Raw genomic sequence first — 26,932 nt, forward strand, 5'->3', positions numbered from 1 at the left:
AACACGAGCTGCTTTCAGCTCTGTCTTGTCAAATGCACCACGTACGTTACGAACCAAGTTCCCCAAGTAACTTTCAATACCATACAAACCAAAACAGAGGCAAATTGAAGAAAAATTAAATACTGACACAGCAACATGAGCTAAAGTCAAGCCAAGCACAGAGAGAGATATCCTTTGTGTGTGTGTGCATGCAGGAAGCTGCAGAGAGGTGTCTGTGTAGGGAGGGGCAGGCACTGTGTGTGACAGGCCAATCACAGAGTGTAAAGACAGTCAGTTAGCCAATCAGGATTTTCCTTCAGCACGAACACAGATATTGACAGGTTTTACTCGGATCATGCTCATCAAAAATTAAACGAGTATCCGGCTCAAGCCTAACCAAAATATAAACACTTTTGTTTTTGCTCCCATTTTTCATGAGCTGAACTCAAAGATCTAAAACATTTTCTATATACACAAAAGACCCATTTCTCTTATATATTGATCACAAATCTATGTTGGTGAGCACTTCTCCCTTGCAGAGATAATCCATCCTACCTCACAGGTGTAGCATATCAAGATACTGTTTAGACAGCATGATTATTGCACAGGTGTGTCTTAGGCTAGCCACAATAAAAGGCCACTCTGAAATGTGCATTTTTGCTTTATTGGGGGAGTCTGGGGGGTGGGGGGGTGTCAGAAAACCAGTCAGTATCTGGTGTGACCACCGACTACCTTACGCAGTGCAACACATCTTCACATACAGTTAATCAGTAGCCAGAAGCCATTGAATGTGACCATTTGCCCACTCAAGTAATTTACAATGACAAACTGCAGTCAGGTCGAGACCCTGATCAATCAATCAATTTTTTTTTATATAGCGCCAAATCACAACAAACAGTTGCCCCAAGGCGCCTTATATTGTAAGGCAAGGCCATACAATAATTATGTAAAACCCCAACGGTCAAAACGACCCCCTGTGAGCAAGCACTTGGCTACAGTGGGAAGGAAAAACTCCCTTTTAACAGGAAGAAACCTCCAGCAGAACCAGGCTCAGGGAGGGGCAGTCTTCTGCTGGGACTGGTTGGGGCTGAGGGAGAGAACCAGGAAAAAGACATGCTGTGGAGGGGAGCAGAGATCGATCACTAATGATTAAATGCAGAGTGGTGCATACAGAGCAAAAGAGAAAGAAACAGTGCATCGTGGGAACCCCCCAGCAGTCTACGTCTATAGCAGCATAACTAAGGGATGGTTCAGGGTCACCTGATCCAGCCCTAACTATAAGCTTTAGCAAAAAGGAAAGTTTTAAGCCTAATCTTAAAAGTAGAGAGGGTGTCTGTCTCCCTGATCTGAATTGGGAGCTGGTTCCACAGGAGAGGAGCCTGAAAGCTGAAGGCTCTGCCTCCCATTCTACTCTTACAAACCCTAGGAACTACAAGTAAGCCTGCAGTCTGAGAGCGAAGCGCTCTATTGGGGTGATATGGTACTACGAGGTCCCTAAGATAAGATGGGACCTGATTATTCAAAACCTTATAAGTAAGAAGAAGAATTTTAAATTCTATTCTAGAGTTAACAGGAAGCCAATGAAGAGAGGCCAATATGGGTGAGATATGCTCTCTCCTAGTCCCCGTTAGTACTCTAGCTGCAGCATTTTGAATTAACTGAAGGCTTTTCAGGGAACTTTTAGGACAACCTGATAATAATGAATTACAATAGTCCAGCCTAGAGGAAATAAATGCATGAATTAGTTTTTCAGCATCACTCTGAGACAAGACCTTTCTAATTTTAGAGATATTGCGTAAATGCAAAAAAGCAGTCCTACATATTTGATTAATATGCGCTTTGAATGACATATCCTGATCAAAAATGACTCCAAGATTTCTCACAGTATTACTAGAGGTCAGGGTAATGCCATCCAGAGTAAGGATCTGATTAGACACCATGTTTCTAAGATTTGTGGGGCCAAGTACAATAACTTCAGTTTTATCTGAGTTTAAAAGCAGGAAATTAGAGGTCATCCATGTCTTTATGTCTGTAAGACAATCCTGCAGTTTAGCTAATTGGTGTGTGTCCTCTGTCTTCATGGATAGATAAAGCTGGGTATCATCTGCGTAACAATGAAAATTTAAACAATACCGTCTAATAATACTGCCTAAGGGAAGCATGTATAAAGTGAATAAAATTGGTCCTAGCACAGAACCATGTGGAACTCCATAATTAACTTTAGTCTGTGAAGAAGATTCCCCATTTACATGAACAAATTGTAATCTATTAGACAAATATGATTCAAACCACCGCAGCGCAGTGCCTTTAATACCTATGGCATGTTCTAATCTCTGTAATAAAATTTTATGGTCAACAGTATCAAAAGCAGCACTGAGGTCTAACAGAACAAGCACAGAGATGAGTCCACTGTCCGAGGCCATAAGAAGATCATTTGTAACCTTCACTAATGCTGTTTCTGTACTATGATGAATTCTAAAACCTGACTGAAACTCTTCAAATAGACCATTCCTCTGCAGATGATCAGTTAGCTGTTTTACAACTACCCTTTCAAGAATTTTTGAGAGAAAAGGAAGGTTGGAGATTGGCCTATAATTAGCTAAGATAGCTGGCTCAAGTGATGGCTTTTTAAGTAATGGTTTAATTACTGCCACCTTAAAAGCCTGTGGTACATAGCCAACTAACAAAGATAGATTGATCATATTTAAGATCGAAGCATTAAATAATGGTAGGGCTTCCTTGAGCAGCCTGGTAGGAATGGGGTCTAATAAACATGTTGATGGTTTGGATGAAGTAACTAATGAAAATAACTCAGACAGAACAATCGGAGAGAAAGAGTCTAACCAAATACCGGCATCACTGAAAGCAGCCAAAGATAACGATACATCTTTGGGATGGTTATGAGTAATTTTTTCTCTAATAGTTAAAATTTTGTTAGCAAAGAAAGTCATGAAGTCATTACTAGTTAAAGTTAATGGAATACTCAGCTCAATAGAGCTCTGACTCTGTCAGCCTGGCTACAGTGCTGAAAAGAAACCTGGGGTTGTTCTTATTTTCTTCAATTAGTGATGAGTAGAAAGATGTCCTAGCTTTACGGAGGGCTTTTTTATAGAGCAACAGACTCTTTTTCCAGGCTAAGTGAAGATCTTCTAAATTAGTGAGACGCCATTTCCTCTCCAACTTACGGGTTATCTGCTTTAAGCTACGAGTTTGTGAGTTATACCACGGAGTCAGACACTTCTGATTTAAAGCTCTCTTTTTCAGAGGAGCTACAGCATCCAAAGTTGTCTTCAATGAGGATGTAAAACTATTGACGAGATACTCTATCTCACTTACAGAGTTTAGGTAGCTACTCTGCACTGTGTTGTTATATGGCATTAGAGAACATAAAGAAGGAATCATATCCTTAAACCTAGTTACAGCGCTTTCTGAAAGACTTCTAGTGTAATGAAACTTATTCCCCACTGCTGGGTAGTCCATCAGAGTAAATGTAAATGTTATTAAGAAATGATCAGACAGAAGGGAGTTTTCAGGGAATACTGTTAAGTCTTCTATTTCCATACCATAAGTCAGAACAAGATCTAAGATATGATTAAAGTGGTGGGTGGACTCATTTACATTTTGAGCAAAGCCAATTGAGTCTAATAATAGATTAAATGCAGTGTTGAGGCTGTCATTCTCAGCATCTGTGTGGATGTTAAAATCGCCCACTATAATTATCTTATCTGAGCTAAGCACTAAGTCAGACAAAAGGTCTGAAAATTCACAGAGAAACTCACAGTAACAACCAGGTGGACGATAGATAATAACAAATAAAACTGGTTTTGGGGACTTCCAATTTGGATGGACAAGACTAAGAGTCAAGCTTTCAAATGAATTAAAGCTCTGTCTGGGTTTTTGATTAATTAATAAGCTGGAATGGAAGATTGCTGCTAATCCTCCGCCCCGGCCCGTGCTACGAGCATTCTGACAGTTAGTGACTCGGGGGTGTTGACTCATTTAAACTAACATATTCATCCTGCTGTAACCAGGTTTCTGTAAGGCAGAATAAATCAATATGTTGATCAATTATTATATCATTTACCAACAGGGACTTAGAAGAGAGAGACCTAATGTTTAATAGACCACATTTAACTGTTTTAGTCTGTGGTGCAGTTGAAGGTGCTATATTATTTTTTCTTTTTGAATTTTTATGCTTAAATAGATTTTTGCTGGTTGTTGGTGGTCTGGGAGCAGGCACCGTCTCTACAGGGATGGGGTAATGAGGGGATGGCAGGGGGAGAGAAGCTGCAGAGAGGTGTGTAAGACTACAACTCTGCTTCCTGGTCCCAACCCTGGATAGTCACGGTTTGGAGGATTTAAGAAAATTGGCCAGATTTCTAGAAATGAGAGCTGCTCCATCCAAAGTGGGATGGATGCCGTCTCTCCTAACAAGACCAGGTTTTCCCCAGAAGCTTTTCCAATTATCTATGAAGCCCACCTCATTTTTTGGACACCACTCAGACAGCCAGCAATTCAAGGAGAACATGCGGCTAAACATGTCACTCCCGGTCCGATTGGGGAGGGGCCCAGAGAAAACTACAGAGTCCGACATTGTTTTGATGAGGACGATGAGCATGCAGATGAACTTCTGAGTTTGACAGTTTGTGCAGAAATTCTTTGGTTCTGCAAACCGACTGTTGCAGCAGCTGTCCAAGTGGCTGGTCTCAGATCTTGGAGTGGCCTTTTACTGTGGCCAGCCTAAGGCACACCTAGATAATGATATCTAATCAGCATCTTGATGTGCCATACCTGTAAGGTGGGATGAATTATCTTGGCAAAGGAGGAGTGCTCACGAACAGATTTAGACAGATTTGTAGACAATATTTCACAGAAATAGGTCTATTGTGTATATAGAAATTGTTATCTAGAGCCCGTAGATCCAACGGGCAACACACTAGTTAGTTTTGATTTGTGATTAAAATAAACATGCAAATAATTGTCAAATTAATTGTGTTTGCGCATGCCAGATAATATTTTGATCCTCTTACACAGTGGCACAGATGGTGACAATCTATTCAGTCTGTGTACATGCAGGAAGACTGTGGTGCCATATTTGACAACATGAAAGTGTGGTTTTCACCTAGTATGAGAGTTGATACTTGTATACTAGGCATGTGAATCTCATCACTGACAATGATTTGATACACTACCAGCGATACATATAGAGATACGATTCACCTCTGTTCCCAATTCGATGCGCTTTTTGGCATTTCAATTCCTCAAAATGTGAATTGGTGCAATACAATTAGGAATGGGTATTGATAAGATCAGTCGCATGGACCCACCTCAGCTCAGGCATCTGGTAAGGGTGCCTCCTGGGCGCCTCCCAAGGGAGGGGTTCCAGGCACATCCATCTGTGAGGAGACCCCGGGGAAGACCCAGGACTAGATGGAGAGATTATAGCTCCACAATGGCCTGGGAACGCCTCGGGATCCCCCAGTCGGAGGTGGTCAATGTGGCACGGGAAAGGGAAGTCTGGGGTCCCCTGCTGGAGCTGTTGCCCCTGCGACCCGAAAAGCGGTTGAAGATGAGTGAGTGATGAGTATTTATAAGATTTTAATCAATATCGATACCATTATTGATTCCCTCCTCTGAATTTTCTGTGTACTAAAAGTAGGCTTTATAGGTTTTCTATGTCAACAACATTTTATTGAGTCTTAAAGTAAATAAATATGAAATTGGTCACTAGATCCTTGATCTCTGGATATACGTAAAATAAAAATAAGAAAATCTGTACATGGTCACTGGATCCTTGATGTACATGGTGGATCCTGATCTCTGGACAAAAATAAACAAGTTATAACTTGTTTATTTATTATAATAAAAATAAATAAGTTTTTGTCAAAAGCATTTCCTTTCAGATATTAATGACAACTGTAACTTCACAGACTGCACTGAGCTCTTCAGCCAGCTGCGCTGCACGTCGGGATGTAATTCATAAGAAACAGAGGATGTCTTTTTTTTTGGGGGGGGGGGGGGTGAAACCCAGTTTTGGTCTGTTGTAGTTTATATTATAAAGTTTGGAAAGAGGTGTCGTTTGATTTAAAATGGCGAGTCGCTCTGAAGTTATTAATTCAGACCGGAATCTGCGTGGCTCTTTGGAGCTGTGCACTTAGTCCCACAAATAGAGGATATTATTATTTCCTTTACTTTGTGGACAATGTCAGTTTACCCACCGGCTGGTGCTCACGCCAGTGGACTTGCTGCTTCTGAAAACCAGCAACGCAGAGAACAACGGGTCACAGTGCTGCTTCGTTGCTTCAAGCAGACCCGCTGCAGTCTGCAATCAACAGAGAAATAATCATTTTCTCGATAAACACCCTCAATAACACTGGCTGCTCCAGTGTCCCGAACCGTTCGCGGTGCATTCAATGTAAGCAGACAGCGAGCGATGCAACATGACTCAGCCCATCAACTGAATTGATGCACACTGAATGAATCAATGCACTTATATGTTTGTATCTAAAAGTGAAAAACCAAAAAGGAGCCAGACAGCAGTCATGTGACTTCCCCCCCAATTCTTGAAATAGTTAGGGAAAAAGAAAAAAAAGTCTACTTTGCTTCTTTCCCAGTCATAAAATGTCTAGTAAAAGGTGTTTAAAATATTTCATGTTAGTCTGATGTTAAAATGATTGCAACACTATACAACTGCTACACTTTAAACAATCCAGGCACAGATGAGACAAATAAATTGCTCAAACTTTGGCTTGAGCCTCCCACAGTAGGCCTTAAAAAAATAAAAATAATTATTTATATATAAAGAGAGACAGCTAGATGGAAAGATAGATACATGTGTGTGTTCGTTAAGTTATAAATTTACACGCCCGGCATTCCTCTCTTTTTTTTGGCAGCAACAGTTTTGTCTCTTTAGCTGTAATGAGGACTTCATAATCCTCACGGCACCCCATAAAAAGGCTCTTCATGACTAAAATATGCAGCAGATGACTGGTCCACTGTGGCGGAAGAACAGTCCATATCACGTTACATGCCCTCTTTTAGTGGTACGCACAGAGACTAAACCAAAAATCCATGATTTACAAGCAAACCTAATAACCACTGTTGTGTACTAAATAATTCAATTAGAGATTTCACAGTATATTAAAACATCTCAATTTTAAAAATTATGGGCATGGTAACATCTCTTCGTAGTAGATCCCTCAGGTTCCAAACCCATACAGCAAACCAAGAAGAATTTGTCCTCCTACAGCCCAGCTTTGGAAGCATTTGATTTACAAAGTTTAAAATTTGGAGGTTATCTTTCCCTCTCAATTTCATTTGAGATAAGGACTTAAACAATCTGAACCTCTAGTTGCAGTAACACCAATGCCACCTTTAGGTGCTGAACATAGCAATCCAAGTATGCTGGGTATGTGCAGATCATGTGGCTCTGTGGAACAAGAGATGGACCGCATCTGGAATCTAACTGTGGTTGAATTCAGATGTGTGCTTCAGACTACCCGTCTGTGTTCTTGATCAAGACACTTCATCTGAATAGTCCCAGTCCACCAAGCTGTAAATGGTCCCACTCTGGTCAGAGTGGGACCATTTGTACACTGGCAGTGTTAATTTAACACTGGTGATTTTACTGTGTAGCCTTGGACCCAGAAGTAACATGCAACAGTCTGGTGCCCTAAACCTGGAAAGTCATAGTATCCAAATAATGAATGTTTGAGTTCAGTGGTACGAATATTTCATGAAGGTGTAAGATGGAATGTTCCGTTCAATGAGGCGAAGCCGAGTTGAATGGTTTATTCCAGCTTTCACCAAATTAAATATTTCCATTGAAAGAATGTAAAAACAGTCTATTTGTTTTATATAACTGGTAAAATATATCCTTGTCATTTGATATTATATTAATTTATAAACAGAAAAGGGACTTGCATTTTGGTGTGCGCCACTGTTGCTTTGAAATCAACAATCCAACACAAACTTTAAGTAGGAGTCCAAAATTGTTCTCAGTCAACTTGGAAAAACAAGGTGACTGAACAAGGCTACACAGTAAAATCACCAGTGTTAAATTAACACTGCCAGTGAACAGCGAAAAATTGCATCAGAAATTTGTCCAGCTTTTCATCATTAACAGCTCTTCATGCCTCTAGCCAGCTTATGGAGTAGTGGATTTGTTTTTTGTGTGTGTGTGTTAGAAGAATTAGCACCGTCAATTAGCTCGTTCAAATTGCTGTGCGTCAGCAAAACAAACTGCCATGTTTAGCTAAACACCGCCCTCACTAGTGTGTGCGTGGGTGGGGTTCACAGCATGCAATGGTGCAAAAATGTATGGAACAAAATTTGCATGGTAAATGGAACAAATAATCCATGTCACGTGACATACAAAGCATCAATCAAATGACAAGGATCCACTCAGCCTTGATATAAACTCATCTCCTCCACATTGCAGCATCCAAGGGATAAGTACCAGCACAATGAGCCTTAGGATTTGTGGAGGGTTCAATTCTTGAGTCATGCCTCAACACAAATCCTGGCATACAATAGATTACTAAGAATAATGCTGACTATACTGGAGAACAAAATTCTCAACAAGCAAAAAAAAAAAAAAAAAGGAAAAAAAAAAAGCACAGGATTAAAAAAAGCAGTTACAGTTTAGAGCAGTGTTAGGCAAAAGTGCACCATCATGAGCCAAGAAGGGACAGACATTCCTTGCAACTGATCATCTCAGCAGCCGATTTCACAGAATGTCAGGACATTAAAAGGCTCATCAACTTGATGACTTGAAGTGGCTGATGCTGGCTGACACAGACCCACAAAAATCTCAAATGACAGAAGGCTTCTCCACAGGTCCAAATTTCCTGTCTTCAAGGCAGGTCGATGCATCTCAATGGAGGGTGACCTTAGCCTGGCGGAGCTGAATGTTCGGCAATGGTCCAGTGACTTACTATTGGATGCAGTTCAATTTTCACCATCGGAAGGCAGGTGCATTGGTAGCATCTTCCACTGAGCAGTAGCATAGCTTCGCAGAGCTGACCATCAACTTAACATTTGCATCAAGTGACATAGCCTACAGAACCTCAACATCTGCCATTTTGTGAACTGGTTACTGGTGTGTCAAGATTTACAGATTCTACATATTCACACTTCATGCCCAAGGGATCCAGAAGAGGTGATACGTCCAGTCAAGCCTACGACGTTGACCAACGGAGGTAAACTGACCAGTAATGGTGTAATAGCGGTGACGTAGGTATAGGGGATTTTAAGCATGTTGAAAACTTTTCCCAGGACCACGACAAAGTGTTGACCAACTGACACACTTCGCTCCCAAGGAGTCTGGATTACCTCGGTGCTTGTCAATGTTCAATTTTCACTAACCATCAGCAACCACCAGGCTAATCTTCAGAGTGTGAATGCAACATAAATTGAAGGGAGGAGCTTTTCAGTAAAACCACATGCTGAGGTGATCAGTTGCAAGGAAAACCTGCACCATGTTAGCCCCTGTAGCTCACATCTTTTTAAATTTTTTAACAGATATACAAAAAAAAAAAAAAAAAAAAAATCAATGTGTACATTGCATTTTATAGCCCGTAACACCAAGGCTGCCTTCACGTTTGCTGCATGCGGAAAATGGTAAATCGGATGTTACGGTGTGTTCAATCATAGGACAATGGAAAATTACACCACAGATAGCTGCGAGTGCAATAACCACATCAACACTTGTAATCAAATTTTAATAATTTCCAACTTTACCACAGCAATAATGACAAACCTGATGTCATTTTATCTTTAATGAGGAAACGAGACAGGCAGCGAAAGATAGACTATAGTGTAGAGTGACCTGGTTACTTCCGCCAACGAAGTTGGGCGGAGGTTATGTTTTTTCTGTTTGTGAACAGCCTGGACCCCACAATATTTCATATATCATTATGTAAATTTTTTTTTTCTTTTTTTTTTTTTTTTTTTTTTTTTAAGAGAGGAAAGAACTGATTCAATTTTCAAGGTCATAGGTCAAAGTCAGGAAAATCCCCATCTTTAACAGGACTTTCAAAAAAGATCAAATTTATTTCATATTTGAGAGCATTATGTAGGATGGTATCCTTTATCGACTGAAAGCTTGATCTTGATCAGATCCAGATAACTGATTTTGTGGCCATTTAAATTTAACATTGAAACCCCAATTAATGTATATTTTATATCTTAATCAAACATGCCCCAATCACATATATTTGAGGGTGAGGTGAAGACTGGCACTTACTATCGCCTCACAAAGTTTGATCTGGACCGAGGACATTTGAATTTAATATTGAAAGCCCATTTTGCATTATATCTCAATCAAAAGTGCCTCAATCACGTTCATTTTTCAGTTATGGATTTACGCCAACAAAATTGGATGGAGGTTCCAATTTTAGGCCTGTTTATCTTACAGTTATCGGTCGGAAACCAAGTGCCAAAAAGCAATGACAAATTGTGCTTACCAGAGATAACCAATGTTCTGTGAAAGTTACCGGAAAGAGAATTCAGAAACTGAAAAAACTATGAAAAGCCACTTCTAACAGGACTTTCACCTCAAAAATGTTTTTTTCCAAGTTATAATTTTGTGGAATTCCAAGCTAGTGTTGGTGGAGGTTTGGAATCTACGAGCGCGGTGCTCTAGTTTTAATTAGGTCAACAGGAATAATTTGTGTGATAGAGAAATTAAGTTATAACCTCACAAAAAGTTGAGTTTTTAAGCAATCAGAGACAATGTGTCCTGTTCTATTCAAACACTATGCAGAATTGTCAAACTATTCCATCTTTCAGTTAAATAAAATACTGAGGCCACTGCTAAATGCTGAAATACTCTTGGATCATAAATGTCTCCAAGTTAAATGGCTCTGGCCCAGTAAGTATTTTTCTTAAACACCGTTAAGCAGCAAATTAGGATATACAAACTATGCTTATGAAATACTCACTCAACAGCAAGCACCACTGCATTTAGCTTTGTGGCCATTTCTCTGGCCAGAAGATCATATGGACCCATTCCTGCACAGAGAGAACAATGATGGGTAAGATCACAGACTGGCATCACAAACACTGACATCTAAAACATCAACAACAGAGATGTACCCGCTACATAATGTAATATTATAATCTAAAATTAGTCACATATTTAATACTAATGGATTAAATTATATATTTAGCTCTACTTAACTGCTGAAACAGAGAAAATAGTCATTAAAAACAGCTTTTTGGGTTTGACACTCCATTTTGTTGACATATGCATTCAGTTTTGTCATGTTCTCAGTACAAAGTAATCAACTTCAACAAGACAGATAAAACATGAAGTGTTGAAAAACCTGAGAATATATTATGTTATAGACCAGGCTACAATGCCTCTAATCCAGTGCATCTCAATTATTTTCTGTTACACTCCCCCTCGCAAGAGGAAAACATTTCGCCCCCCCCAACACTCTTCACTGTGACTATAAGGTGCTTCACACGAGTAAGAGCTAACCTTACCAACCCCTACAGCAAGCACACAGGAGACAGCAGTAAGGAAAAACTCCCTCTGATGATATTGAGGAAGAAAGCTCAAGCAGACCAGAGTCAGAGGGGTGAACCACTGCTGAGGCCCCTCTAACAGTTACAAGATTTTTACAAAGGTTTTACAAAGCCGAAGAAACAGAAAGCAAGACTAACATCAAAACACAGCTCCATCTTATTAGGCTATATTATAGAGAATGTTTGTTCGATAAACAAAATTTTGACAAAATTATAAAAGTTTTGTCTGCAAAAGGTTAGCTAGCTAAATGTAGAACCTCGGCTCTTGAATGGCTCGCTTTATGAACAAATCAGTTCATGACCATATTTTTTGAATGAAAAACACACCACTTTTCAAACAAAGTCTTGGTTCACAAACAACTGCTGCCGCAGAAGGTGACAGTAATTCACCATGTTTGTTTGCAATCTGTCAATACACTTGAAAGGAGAAGAAAAAAGAAGAAGCAAGAACATCTGGGCACTGCAGCCCTTGCTGTGATGGAGGAACTAACATCAAGTCTCTTCTGTCCAGGTAGGGCAAAATTTGTCTGTTATAATTACTGTACAGTATTTTGTACAAGATTATGCAAATTATTTGTTTTTTGTCTGCCTTTTATGCATGAAATGCAGTTAAAAAGGTGTTATGACCCTGAGGTCATGTGTTTTTGTGGCATGTGTGTATTTACCCTCCCCACCTCGGTGAGGCGCTGTTTGTCTCTTTTTTAGGTGAGCTTGTACAGATGGCACCAGCTGATTGGTCCAGCAATGAAGGCCCCGGCTTATCCGGTTGTTAAGCGCTGACGTAATGCATCACGTGATAAATCTGTTTCCGGGTCCAAAGACCTCCAAGTTTCCAATTAAAGTTACGTCTGTTTGATCCTTTTAAGGATCTATAGTTTAAGTTTAGTTTGTGTTTACGTTGTGCACAAACCTCCGTCCCTCCGTTCTCCACCTCCACCTCATTAACCGCATTTGTCTGGTTATATGGTCTGAACACTTAATAAAATTTTTCTTTTACTTTACATATTTTATTATACACAGGTAAAATATACATGCCTGTTTGTTAATAAAAAATATTTATTACAATAAACAGGACGTTAAAGTGCAAACTTCACTTTCCCCCGAACGACATGAACAGGAAGCGATCGCAGCTCGCAGCAACTCCCATTGAAAATAACGGAGAAACAACCTGAGCGTCTGACATTTTTACATAAAACAAATGCAGTAACAACGTCTAAAAACCCAGTTAATGTATGTAGGAGAGTTTTAGGCAAAATATACAAAGAGTTTTATGTTGCGATGTTAATGCTGTTGTCCATGTGCAACGGTTTAAGTGCAGCCTGATCAGATCGTCTCAGTGCAGTTCTCAGTGTTAATGACAGCGCAACTTTTTTGTTTGGAGCCGGAAGTTGAAAATCACATGATGCGTTACGTCACACTTAACCGAATAAAGGAGGGTGAAACTAACCTCCAGGGCTTCATCTTCTTCCTGCTCCCAACCTCAGACATGTGCATGTCTGAGGACACTTGGCAATTTGTTAACCCCCTTTTGCAAATTTAGTAACTATTTGTTTTGAAAAGCAGTCCAACACCTTTTGTTAGTAGGGGTGAGAAGCCATGTTATTTTGATAGTTTTCTCCTGTTTTTTGCTTGGGAGCTGAGGTCAGACCACTGTTTGGTTGTTTTATTTGAGCACTAAGTAAGAACAGGGTTTTTGGTGGTTTGATTTATTTGTTATTTTGGCCTTTTCTCACCCTGAAGTTTTATTTAAGAATAATAAATTTGTTGTATTTTGGACTGCATTTATATAGCACTTTTCCATTTGCATCAGACATTCAAAGCACTTTCAGGGTTGCCAAATTTGGGATCTTGGCTGGAGTGACATGCGCACACCGAAAATTTGTCGTCACCCTAACCCTAATTAAAAAAAAAAAGTCCTCCTTTACTAATAAAAATAATAACAGAAGGGAAAAGTGATTCTTCTCCTCTCCATGTCTGTGATCCTTCCTTTTTTCCAAAATATTTCAGGAAGCTCATATACCGGCATGTAAGAGGCAAATAATGAAAAATGATTAAAATGGCTGGGGATGAAGTGGGCCCTGGTTGGGGGGGGGGGGGGGGGGGGTGAAGCTGCACAGAAGCTGAAGGGTTTTAGCCATGCTAATGCTCCCCAGGGCCATTTTCATTTTGGAGGCAGCGGATTATCCAGCTTTTTATAAGATGGACAAAAATCTATCTTCATATGCCAGCAGCTTCCGTTCCTGTGAGAGTCTTCGCCAAAACTGTAGAGAAGAGGAACATACACTGCTGAAATGATCTTGTTTAAAAAAAAAAAAAAAAAAAAAAAAACAAAACAAAAAAAAAAAACACCTTTAGAGCCCCCAAATCCCCCTTTTTTGTACAAGATGGTCATAAAAGTCCTAGTTGAACAACGTTTCACAATTTGCATCTCTATGACATACAGTATTTTATAATGGCACAATCACATTATAACAAGTATATTATTAATGTCTTTAACCCCCCTACTACCCAATTCATTTTTGGCTTGTCAGTATCTCACAAATATGAAGTCAAACTTCCCATCAATGAGATATACAGGCTTAGAAGGGGTTAAACACCTGACTGTTTCATCCTAGGGAATGACAATGCTGGTAAAATAAAATTATGAGTAAATCCTGTGTAAAATATATTGGTCTCGAATTAGATCAGACCTAATCTGGTGATCTTACAGCTGACAAAGTGATGAGCAAGTTTAGGCCAAAAGATTTGGATTTGCATACAAGAAAACTTCTTCCATCAGCCTTGATACAGGGTCATATGGACTATGCCAGTGCAGCCTGGTATTCTGGCCTGACCAAGTGTAATCAAGGGAGGTGACAGATTATGCAGAACAAGATCATTGGCTTTCTCCTCTCTGCACAACCCTGGACGCACATAGGCCTGGCTAAATTTAGAATGGTCAATATTTTGCCACAAAAAACAAACAAACAAGAACCGACATATGCCATATGGTCATTCCTCAGGTGAAGACTCGTGGGGCTTCATCCTTCAAGTCCACTGGAGCTAAATCTATTTAATGGTCCGCCTCATCAAATTAAGAGTTTGTGAAGCAAAACCTCTTTTTTAAAATGGGGTTAGACAGTTTTTATTCTAAGAATTGGTTCAACAAGAGAACAATCAATTTATTTATTAGAGAAAAAAGTTACTATACATTTTTTGTTACCCTGTATTTTATTATTTAGTTAATATATTTGTATTTTTTGCATTTTTATATGAATTCAAAACATTCCATGCAAGTGTTATGTTAAAGATTGGCCAGCAGATGTCGCCATATTTAATTGCTCCAAACAACCATTTCAACACAATTGCTTCATATTGATTTAGTGGTTCAAAGCGCTTGTTCTCAGTCATTAGAATTATCAATACAATGCATCAGCAACCACACATTTTCAGAACGTGCAGAGATAGACTTACAATCATTAATTCTTGCAAACCAGGACATTAAATAATGTACAATATGTCCTTTAAATTACCTAGTTTAGAACCAGTTGAAGTCTGTAGCCGACAGTCTCAATACACAATTAGTCTGATGGGCTCCATCTGTAGTAGCAAGGGACCCAAAGTTAGGCTTTTGATGGGTTTACCTTGTTATCCAAACCTTTTTATGCTGCCTCAGTGGCTGACTCAGAACCATAAGCTCTGAAGCTTTGCTCGAACTCTCTAAAGTCTTCATAAATGATCACATATACTGCAGGGAGAATGTTGTCAGCAGATGTTCAGGCAGGTTTACATTAGTGATTCAAGTCGACTCGGATTTCAAAGAAACTTGGCTCTGAGATGGAACCTAAAAAGAACAAACTTTCCCAAAATTTCTCGACCAAAAACCAAACGGTGACCTTGCCAGGGGTCATCAAAGTTCAAAGCAAAAATCACAGCCCGCCTGATCCTTACAAAAATTGGCTCTTAACAGCTGTTTTGCGTGCATGCTTTACACTCTTTTCATTAAGAAACAGTGCGCTGTGGTCTGGTCTAATCTAGTCATCAATAGAAAATAAATGGGAGATATTTTTATTTTGGTGTGACATTTCTTATTTGAGCGTGGGACTGATGCTTAAAGTGAGAGTGTCATGCCAGATGTGTGAGAGATGGCAACTCTGCGCTTTACGACTAATGCCTCACATTCACCCCAAGGTGAGGGTGCTGCCATACAAGGTACTCACTACACACCGGGGGCAACTAGGGGATTAAGGACCTTGCCCAAGGCACCTCTGTCATTCTTATGAAGTGAAAATATCAGCTATATGTTTTAGTTTTAAAGTAATGCACTAATTTTGAAGGTTTGAGGTTTCTCTTCCTTTCTTTATGGTAGCCAAGTCTCCTCTGCTGGCAGAAGATGTCTGCTAAAAAACACTTAACAGGCAGGAACTAAAATATCTGATTTCAGGCTTTACAAATGTTTTTAACTGTTCAGCTTTATTCACTATGCCCGCAACAAGATATTAGCTGTCTAAAAGTTATGGGAAGTAAATTTAGCGCAAGTTAATTGGTCTGCTGATGATTTTCAAAGTTAGCTGAAAAGCTAATCAGCTACCAAAAAAGTTAGCTTTGCTAATTAGCGAACTGTGCCCACCACTGGTAAAAGCTAGCAAGAAATGAACACTTCAAAAACTGAAAATGCTGTTTTTGTAACCCGATAACACCTCTGGAGTCATTTACAGGACATTTTGCAGATGTTAGCATGCATGCTAATTTACGCCAACTCAAAATTAACTTTCTACGTAGTTAAATTTGCCTCATTAACACCTGCAAATGCACAGAGGGTGATCGACAAATATTCCTTGAACTGCACAACTTCTGCTGTTAAAACGTAAATATTGTTTTTGATGAATTGACAGAGGGGCTTTATTGAACATGTACAAATTGTATGTAAGACAATAGGCTCTTAATAATTCATTAAACAGCAAATTATAAAGAACACAATGCTCATACAGCCAAGAGCATTTTAGAATTTTTTTTTTTAATACACACACATATATAATAAATACTATGATGGTATAAGAAACATCCAAGATGAGCTCATTTTTGCGATAACACATATGCCCCTATCTGTGTGGAATATCTTCATGACCAGTGTCTGTACACTTATCACTCAGTCATCAACCGCTTCTCCGGGATTGGGTCCCGAGTGCAACAGCTCCAGCGGGAGAGCCCAGAGTTCCCTTTTCGGTGCCACGTTGACCACCTCTGACTGGGGGATCCCGAGGCGTTCCCAGGCCAGTGTGGAGATATAATCTCTCCACCTAGTCCTGGGTCTTCCCCGGGGTCTCCTCCCAGATGGACATACCTGGAACACCTCTCTCAGGAGGTGTACAGGGAGCATCCTTAACAGATGCCCACACCAACTCGGCTGGCTCCTTTCAACATGAATGAGCAGCGGTTCTACTCTGAGCTCCACACGGATGACCGAGCTTCTCACCCTGTCTCTAAGGAAGACACCAGCCACCATTCTGAGGAAGCCCATTTTGGCCATTTGTTCCCACAATCGAGTTCTTTCAGTCATGATCCAACACTAATGACCATAGATGAGAGTCGGAATGAAGACTGACCAGACTGACCTTCGCCTTTTGGTTCAGCTCCCTTTTCGCCACAAAAATATGGTTGAGCAAATGCAATACAGCCTCTGCTGTGCCGATTCTCCAAAGTGCTGTTCGGTGCATACACATAAACAGTCAGAATCCCCTCCCAACCAGCACCACCCGAAGGTGCAGGGAGCCGACCCTCTCATCTACCGGGGTAAACTCCAACGTAGCGGCAATCATTTGGGGGACTCGTGAGTATCCCCACATCTGCCCAAAGCCTCACACCCTGGGCAACTCCAGAGAAGAATAAGGTCCAACCCCTATCAAGGAGAATGGTTCTGGAGCTGAAGCCCACCAGATCTGCCCATAATTATCATGTTTTGCGTCCCTGAACTTGGCCAATATGCATTCCTAAAACTTTAACATGTCACTATTCTGGCAGAATGCTAAAAACATGAAAAATCTGTTTGATTTTTTGTTTTGTTTTCTATAATTTTGTAGCCAAAATGTTACCAGCAAACAGGAATGACCCAGAAGGCAGACTGTGTTGAAGAGCTTCATCATTTAGGACTCTGAGTCCACATGAAGCTCTAAATGCTGTATTAGGATCAAATCCATTCTCCCTCTGAGTAATGGATGAATTTTTGTACCATGAAAAGATTAGTAAGGAGGACATGTATAGCAGCTAGTTATCCTTTTAAGTCACAGACTGTGGTACAGTTAATCTACTCACGTGAGCTGCCCAGACACCATCCTCCACCGTGCAGGTAAATAATGGCACTTTGAAGGTCACCGTCACTGCCATGCTGCTTTGGCTGATATGTCACCACTTCCACTCCATCAAATAATTCCTCTGACACTTTGACATGCTGGTCTGACACTGGTACGACCTTTTCAACCACAGTAATGAAGTACATAACCCCCATGTAGTCCTTTAGACCCATTAATTCACTGAAGTCTGCCTGGAAAAGAAGAGAGCATGTCAGAAGGCAACACACATGAGCGTTTACCCCATTCATCATATCAAAGCCACTGCTCATCTATATAATACATTCAAAGCCAGTTTATGATTTGAAAACAGTCAGCTTTTAAAATGGCAAAGGATTAAAATTCCAAAGTGTGACCTTCGTAAAGAGGGAGAGAAGGCATGGAGGCTGGAGTCATGTGAATGCTGCTTCTTCCAAGGTGCCCTGAAGATATTTAGTTTCATAAAGTCTGCTGAGGTACAGTGGTTTGCTGGCATGTGGATAATCGGATGAAGTCTATCTACTGTGATGACAACAAATGAACCAAAGTCATAATTTCTAAGCTTCTATTGTCATGCAAAAATTTCAGTCTGGGGAAAAATAATTTCTGTTGAAAGGAACAACTTTTTGATAAAAGATGTATTAAATCATTTTTTTTTCCCCCATCCCCTTTTATAGTAAAATATATATATATATATATATATATATATATATATATATATATATATATATATATATATATATATAGCTGAGTGGATCCTTGTCATTTGATTGGTGCTTTGTATTCCAATTTTTTTTTCAATTTCAATTTATTTTCTTTTATACAGCGCCAAATCACAACAGAGTTGCCTCAAGGCGCTTCACACAAGTAAGGTCTAACCTTAGTAACCCCCAGAGCAACAGTGGTAAGGAAAAACTCCCTCTGAGGAAGAAATCTCAAGCAGACCAGACTCAAAGGGATGACCCTCTGCTTGGGCCATGCTACAGACATAAATTACAGAACTATTCACAGAACGAATATACAGGAAATGCTGTTGGTGCATAGGACAGGAGAGTTTCCAGCACAAATACAATTCCCATCTCTGGATGGAGCTGCACCTTAGAGAGAAAAAACAACCAGACATCAGAAAGACAAGAAATACAGTATAATTTGTCAGCATTAAACAACAAGAAAAAAAAAAAAAAAAGAAATACTAAGGTGATCACCGGCCACTAGCCCTAAGCTTCACTAAAAGACACAGTATTTAGGTAAAGTTGAGGCTGTGGCATGCTCAGTTTCCTAATAAAATGAATTAAAAAAAAGTAAAAAGCATTAAACAAAACTATACCAGTATGCTAGCCATACGAAAGGGAAAATAAGTGCGTCTTAAGTCTGGACTTGAAAGTCTCCACAAAGTAGTCCTGCACCCTGAGAACGCAAAGCCCGGGCCGGTATGTAAGGTTTCATTTGGTCAGCTAGGTAGGGATGTGCCAGTCTGTGAACAATTTTCTAGACTAGTAGCAGAACCTTAAAATCTTATCTCACTGGGACAGGAAGCCAGTGAAGGGATGCCAGAATGGGTGTCATGTGGTCGAACTTTCTGCTTCGTGTCAGAAGTCTGGCTGCAGCATTTTGAACCAACTGGAGACCCCTGGACTGCAGTAAACCAGAAAATAGAACATTGCAGTAGTCCAATCTAGAAGAGATAAACGCATGGATCAGGGTCTCAGCATCAGCCATAGACAGGATGGGACGAATCTTCGCTATATTTTGCAGGTGGAAAAAAAAAAAAAAAACAGTCTTCGTAATATTTCTAATGTGGAGGTCAAAGGACAATGTAGGATCAAAAATTACTCCAAGATCCCTCACTTTGTCAGTGTGATGTATGACACCTGAGCCTAGGTTAAGCGTTAACTGGCCAAATTGATGCAGATGTCTCACTGGACCAAGAACCATCATTTCAGTCTTAGAGTTTAAAAGTAGGAAGTTTCTAGACATCGAACTTCTCACTGATGCAAGGTAATGTAAGGATTTTATGTGAACGAGATTACCAGCAGTTATCAGCATGTATAACTGAGTATCATCAGCATAGCAGTGAAAGGTAATCCCAAAATGCCGCAATATGTGCCCAAGGGGAGCTATATAAAGGGAGAAAAGCAGGGGGCCTAAGACGGACCCCTTTGGAACCCCAAATTTCATGTCACTAAGGTCAGAGGTAGTGTTACTGTACAAAACACAGTGAGAATGACTGGTCAAGTATGATGTTAGCCATGCAAGGGCACTCCCAGTAATCCCAAAATGATTTTCCAGCCTATCAAGTAGAATATGATGATCCATGGTATCAAATGCAGCACTGAGATCTAACAGTACCAGAACCGTGTGTCGGAATCCATTGTAAACAGAAGATCATTCACCACTTTAGTGAGAGCTGTATCTGTGGAATGATATTTTCTAAAAGCAGACTGCAGTGGCTCAAAGAGATTATTCTCAGTAAGATAGTGACACCACTTTTTCCAGAATTTTAGAGCAAAATGATAGATTTGATATCGGCCGATAGTTTTTCAATACACTAGGGTCAAGATAAGGTTAGATTTGAGACATTTCCAGCACAGGTGGCCCAAGAGTGGGCCACAGATCCTTAAACAGTTTTGTTGGTATCGGATCAAATAAGCAGGTTGTGCTTTTTGTTGACATTATGAGTTTTGTCAGCATGCCTAGTAAGATACTATCAAATTCTGTAAAACTAGGTAATACCTCAGTAATGGCGCCCACCTCAATAGCAGGGCATAGTGGCTGAGTTAGGGCATGCTGGGATCTGTTTAACCTAATGTCTTCCATTTTCTTCTCAAAGTAATGCAGGAAATCCTGTGCTGAAAAAGGAGAGTGAACTACAGGTGGTTGTCCATGAATAAGTGTTGCCACCGTGTTGAACAAGAACTTTGAGTTATGCTTGTTTTTGTTGATCAAATCAGAGTAATAGATCCACTCTGTAGCCAGTAATGCATGCCTTGGGGCAACTGTTTGTTGTGATTTGGCGCTATATAAAAAAATTGATTGATTGATTGATTATAGTCTAAGATAGCGTCACGCCACGCAAGGTGGAAAACTTATAATTTTGAACAACGCCATTTCCATTCTAGACCTCTTGCCTTATGCTTGAGGTCACAAAGGTAATCAATGAACCAAGGTGACTGTGTTTTGGGGGAGTGCGGTTTTAACACAGGTGGCGCAATCATGTCGAGTGTAGTTTTAAGCACTGAGTTTAAACTATCCACAAGACTGTCTACTGATTGGGTATTTGCCAAATGTGATGCTAAGACATCAGGCAGTTTAGCTTCAAATTCAGTCTTAGTTGAGGAGTTGATGCATCGCTGTAGTGATATATAAGGTTGTTGTTCCACTAAACACGGCAGCGAAACTGTAAACTTGAGTGATCAGAGACCACTGATGTAAGAGGCATGATGTCAATATTCGTGACAGCAATACCAAGTGCGAGAACCAAATCCAGGGTATTTCCACTAATGTGTGTCGAGTCCTGAATACATTGCGGAAATCCTAATGCATCCACAATTTCCATAAATGATTTGCAGAGGGGATCAGAAGGCTTATTTATATGAACGTTAAAGTCACCAATAATCAGAATGTTATCTGCACTATTTGACAAGTTAGAGATAAATGCACCAAATTCATCTAAGAATTCAGAATATGAGCCAGGATTCCTATATACAGTGACAAAGTAATATGGCTGATTTTTATTCTTCTGACCTTGGCAATGCGTAATATCTTGAGCAGAGTGGAGAATCAGATGCTCAAACGAGTTATATTTGTGATCCAACAGTTAATAAGCTAAACCCAGATTTATAAATAAGAGCAACACCCCCGACTTGCTTCGCATTATGATGGATGTGACTAAATGTATATACTGGTGGGCAGGCCTCATTTAAGGGGAGGACAGCTGTAGGTTTAAGCCAGATTTCACATAACCAAATCATATCTAAGTGATGATGAATAATTAGATCATTAATCAACAATGATTTTGAGGATAGTGATCTTATGTTAATGAGACACAGACTAAGGACCTCAGTGGGGTTGACAGTTGAACTGTTTTGGTTTTGGGGTGGTTCCAGAACAGCATATATAAGATGCCTAGAAGTAGGTTTACATTTGAGACATTCCATGCGCATTGTCGGTAGCAGACAAGAAAATTTTTGCCATTGCTGGAACAACCACTGGGCCATCCTTAGTTTCAACATCATTGAATGTAGTAATGGGGATTAAGTTTGCAAAGCATATCCCTCTATGATTTTTATGGTCACGTCTATGGAAGCAGGCCATAGTCTCAACTTGTTGAATTTCCCTCCCTGGCAGATAAACTGCGCTGTCACCATAGTGGATTTTCTGGCCAGTTATCAATAAAGCTAAAACCTTGCTGTATACAAAATTGCACAAGCCACCTATTTAACGATGTCAGCCTGCTAAACACCTCATCATTACCACAGGAGGGGAGGGAACCAGAGATGTCACATGACATGGATTAATTTATCCCATTTGTGGTGTTGCATTATATTCAGAGCACGGCTTGGTTCCATTTAGAGTGCAAATTTGGTTCCATACGTTTGGTGCCATTGCATTCTGCAAACGGACGCATGCACACACACACACGTCCACATGCACACATGATCGCGATTATGTGCATGCCCACACATGCTTGTGCAATACGCGCACGCAGACATACACAAAACAAATCCACTGTGCTGCCTGGAGGCTGTTAGCAGGAAGAGAGAGCAAAAGCTGGACTCATTTCTGATGTGATTTTTTTTTTTTTTCACTGCACTGAGGACAAACATTCTTTTTTTTGGTAGCACACGGCACACACACAAGCACCGACCAGGCTGTGTGTGTGTGTATGTGTGTGCGCGCATGCGCCCGTGTGCAGAGTGCAATGGCACCAAACGTATGTAACCGCACGGGGAAAACGACTCTCCCGAGACATAATTTGATTGAGCTAACTGATGTTCCTAATTCTTGTAAGATACACACACACACAAAACAAATCCACTGTGCTGTCTGTTAGCAGGAAGAGAGAAAGAAAAGCAGGACTCATTTCTGATGTGATTGTTTTGTTTTTTTTTGCTGCACTGAGGACATACACCATCGACTGAGCCAGTTGCATGCACGCACATGTGCAGGGGACAACGACACAATTTGATTGAGCTAACTGACGCTGCCACACACACACACACAAAATCCACTCCGCTGTAAGCTGTCTGGATGTATGAAGAGCTGATCACATGAAACACTGATGTGATTTTTGGCTGGACCGAGGAACTACACAGTCTTTTTTTTAACGGAAGTCCGAAGTCAGTGCACAGCATCACTGGACTACACGTTACAGTGGAACACCAAAATGTAAGTCCCTTTTCTGTTTATAAATTAATAAAATATCAAATGACAAGGATCTAATTTTAGCTATTATATAAAGCAAATAATGTTTTTACGTTCTTTCAATGGTATGAATACGAGGTCTATTAGAAAAGAAACCGACAGTTTTATTTTTTTTAAAAAGCTATATGGATTTGAATCACATGTGATTACATCAGCCAAGCTTGAACCCTCGTGTGCATGCGTGAGTTTTTTCACGCCTGTCAGTGACGTCATTCGCCTGTGAGCACGCCTTGTGGAAGGAGTGGTCCAGCCCCCTCGTCAGATTTTCATTGTCTGAGAAGTTGGTGAGAGACTGGTGCTGTGCTTCATCAAAAATTTTTCAAAAACTGTGAGGCACATCCGAGTGGACACCATTTGAGAAATTCAGCAGGTTTTCGGTGTAAATTTTAATGGCTGATGAGAGATTTTGGATTGTTTCTATCCCTGTAAGGACTTCCCACAGAGCGGGACATCGCGCAGCGCTCCGAGGCGATGTCATCATCCTGTTTCAAGTTGAAAACCTCCAAATTTAAGCCTCTGTTGACCCAGGACATCGTGAGAGAACAGAGAACTTTCAGAAGAGGTCGGAATCAGCAGTTTATCCAGACATTCCACTGTTAAAGATTTTTTTTAATGAAAGACGTGCGGACAGATTGGCGCATCGGCTCGCAGCCGGCCCGGCGTGCCCACCACAGGAAAAACACCTCCGTGTTGATAACCATTTGTAAAATCCAGGCAGCTTTTGGTGGCTTTCAGTTGAGTGAGTATCTGAGAAATTGTTTAACAGCAGGGCATGTTCCAACTTGTCCTTAAGGCTTCCAACGGAGGTGTTTTTCCTGTGGCAGGCGCGCTGCGCCGGCTGCCAGCCAACGCGCCAATCCGACCACACGTCTTTCATTAAAAAAAATCTCCTTTAACAGTGGAATGTCCGGATAAACTGCTGATTCCGACCTCTTCTGAAAGTTCTCTGTTCTCTCACGACGTCCTGGGTCAACAGAGGCTTAAATTTGGAGGTTTTCAGCTTGAAACAGGATGACGACGTCGCCTCGGAGCGACTTCATATTAGGAATACAATATTTCAGCCTTCTTCCTTAGCTATAAAAGGAAAGCCTTCAGAATGAATTAATGACTCACTCAAAACCAGTTCTGTCAGAATTTGGCACCATTTCTTTCAAGAATTAGTCAGAGGTGGTAGGTATGGTGTGTACTCTTTGCTTGCTTGAACAAGTAGAGACCAAGAAGCAAAGTTGGATTCTTTAGTCATTATTCAGACTTTTATAGTGTTTAACACTGTTAACATGTCACTTGGAAAATGGACTTGTTCCTGTTTGTTTTAAAACTGCCATTCTTAAGATTTCATTTTAAGAAATCTAACCGGGTCAAGGGCATATTGACAAATTATAAACAACTCCTTTTCCAAACTTCTTGAGAAAGCAAAAAGCAGAGAACAATCTTTTGAACCTCTGCAGTCTGCTTTTAAAACACACCATTCCACTGAAAGTGCACTAACAGTGGTGAATGATCTGTTATCAGCTATTGAGGCAGCCTCCTCTTCAATACTTGTGCTGTTGGAGCAGAGTGCATTTTATACTACTGGTCACTGTACAGTAGTGTTCAAAATATTGAGAACTGCTCAAAATCCTTGTAAAAGCTTATATTTACACACACGCAAATGCATTGGAAACACTGCACATTCTATTCCAAATTCCAAAAAATTTATCCAATTTGGTATTACTTTACAGAAATTGAAGAAAAGGGAATATTAGGCTGTTAAAAAAAAAAAAAAATATATATATATATATATATATATATATATATATTCTTTCTGTGACCCTGATTACATCGTTAGAGGTGGCCCTTATTTAAGGCTGAAGGCAGCAAATGTGGTACATGCTGGTGGTAGAACATGACTCTGAAAATCTGAGTAAAACTGGTCATTCCAGACATTGTATATATGAACGGCATCCTTTTACTTCACCAGCTGAAGATGTAAAGATGCTGCCTTGGTCGGGCGTAGACCCTAAATGAGCATGTTTTTGATTACTGCAATGTTTTATCTTATTTATTTTTTCTTTAACCTTACCACGAAGAAGTATAGCAACTCTTCAAATGATTCAAAACACAGCTGATACAGTTTTGACAAGATTAAAGAAATCTGCATTTTTAATTTTTTGCTGCTCAACACATAAAAGGCATGTAACTGGGTGAATCTTACGTGCCAGTACTTGAATACTGTGCATTACGAAGGTTAAGAAGAATTTGGTGGAAGGGTTAAAGCCTTTATTTATCGTGCTTCAAATGTATGTTATAGCTTGCCTATCAAAATTATATGGTCAAATTAGAGTAAAGATGTACACCTTTCATGCAATTTATAATTACTGAATGTCTGTTCATACCAATTTGAACATGGTATGGTTTTACTAAACTGTGGCCCATTGCATTTTTATTCTAATTTCAATTAGGTGGCTACACACACACACACACACACACACACAGAGAGTACATTAAAACCGAATCCAAGCTCATTTTATCCCACGGAAACAAATGAAGCGTGCAAATTGTCATTTGATTGGGAGGTGCAGGGAACCTTATTGCACAATGCACATGCATGAGTTTTTTCCTGCCCGCAGAACGCATCAGTCCCTAGCAGTCAGCCTTAAGAATAAACATGTACTGAGCACCTGTTGGACTCTCATTTGCTGTAACACAATGAAACAACTTGAGCAAAAAGTACTGCATCAAATTTTGCCACAATCGTGGCGATACTCTCTATGGAAGTAAATCTGTGCCATCAGAATTTGAATTTTTAAGGTCGAATGTTTTTAGCATCAAAATCAGAGTTTGAAGTTGAATTTCTAAGGTTGAGTTTGTTTAGCATCACAATATTCAGCCTCAAAAAACTTCAACCTAGGGCTGTGCAATTAACCGAATTTCGATCGCAATATCGATATTTGTATCAAACGATCTCCAAACTCGTATAATCGAGTGAAACAATTTAAGGGCCTTTCATCAGGCCAATCCGTCAACGTGTCCCAAGACGCATGACGTCAGATGCGTCGCTTCGGAAGCGGCAAGGGGGCAGGATTGCTACATCACACTAGCTGTTTCCACAACCTGAAAAAAGTTCAGCGATCACCTTCTTGAATTTGCGTCGCCTGAACCACAAAAAAGCTTTAAAAAACAACAGTAGAACGATTCTCCCATCACCCTGCTGGGAGAAGCTTTTTTTCAGCTACTTTTCGGAGTGACGCCGACCAAGGGAGGACTGACGACTTGGTGGGATATCGATCGAACCGCGACAGCGAGCCAATCCGCACGGAGAAGCCTGCCTTCAGGCATCATTCCTGGGCAGAACGAGGCAGGCAGCAAACCTACTCAGTCCGAAATCTCCCACTTTTTGGATATATGCAAAGTCCCAGTTTGCCCAATGGAGTTTAGTTCTGCAGCTTTATCGAGGTGAGAATAATGTAAAAATAAAACGTGACATTTACTGAACTGCTGTGAAAGTTTAATGATCGGCTAACATTAGCTTAGCCTTTTAGCACAGTTGATCTGAGTGAACGCTTTAATTTGTAAATGGTTCAGTCTTTTTATTTTTACCAAATAAAGCTACAGCTTTTTTCAGACACTACAAAAGCTTAACTTTAAATAACTTATTTTTTCGGGTGTTTTTTTTTTTCCATAGTTTTTCCCCGTTTTTTCCCTTTTTTTTA

General features: G+C 40.1%; 1 protein-coding gene across 1 annotated transcript in view; it reads right to left on the minus strand.

Moving 5' to 3' along the window:
- aadac (arylacetamide deacetylase) overlaps nt 1-26,932 on the minus strand; it is a 72,186-nt gene that overhangs the window by 39,150 nt on the left and 6,104 nt on the right. The window contains exons 2-3 of the mRNA XM_034168275.1: nt 17,803-18,031; nt 10,923-10,992 (exon numbers count right to left, since the gene is read on the minus strand). Coding sequence (XP_034024166.1) covers nt 10,923-10,992; nt 17,803-18,031 — 299 coding nt within the window. The remainder of the gene's footprint in view (nt 1-10,922; nt 10,993-17,802; nt 18,032-26,932) is intronic.

This window comes from Thalassophryne amazonica, chromosome 4, assembly GCF_902500255.1.
Source record: "Thalassophryne amazonica chromosome 4, fThaAma1.1, whole genome shotgun sequence".
Taxonomy (NCBI): Eukaryota; Metazoa; Chordata; class Actinopteri; order Batrachoidiformes; family Batrachoididae; genus Thalassophryne; species Thalassophryne amazonica.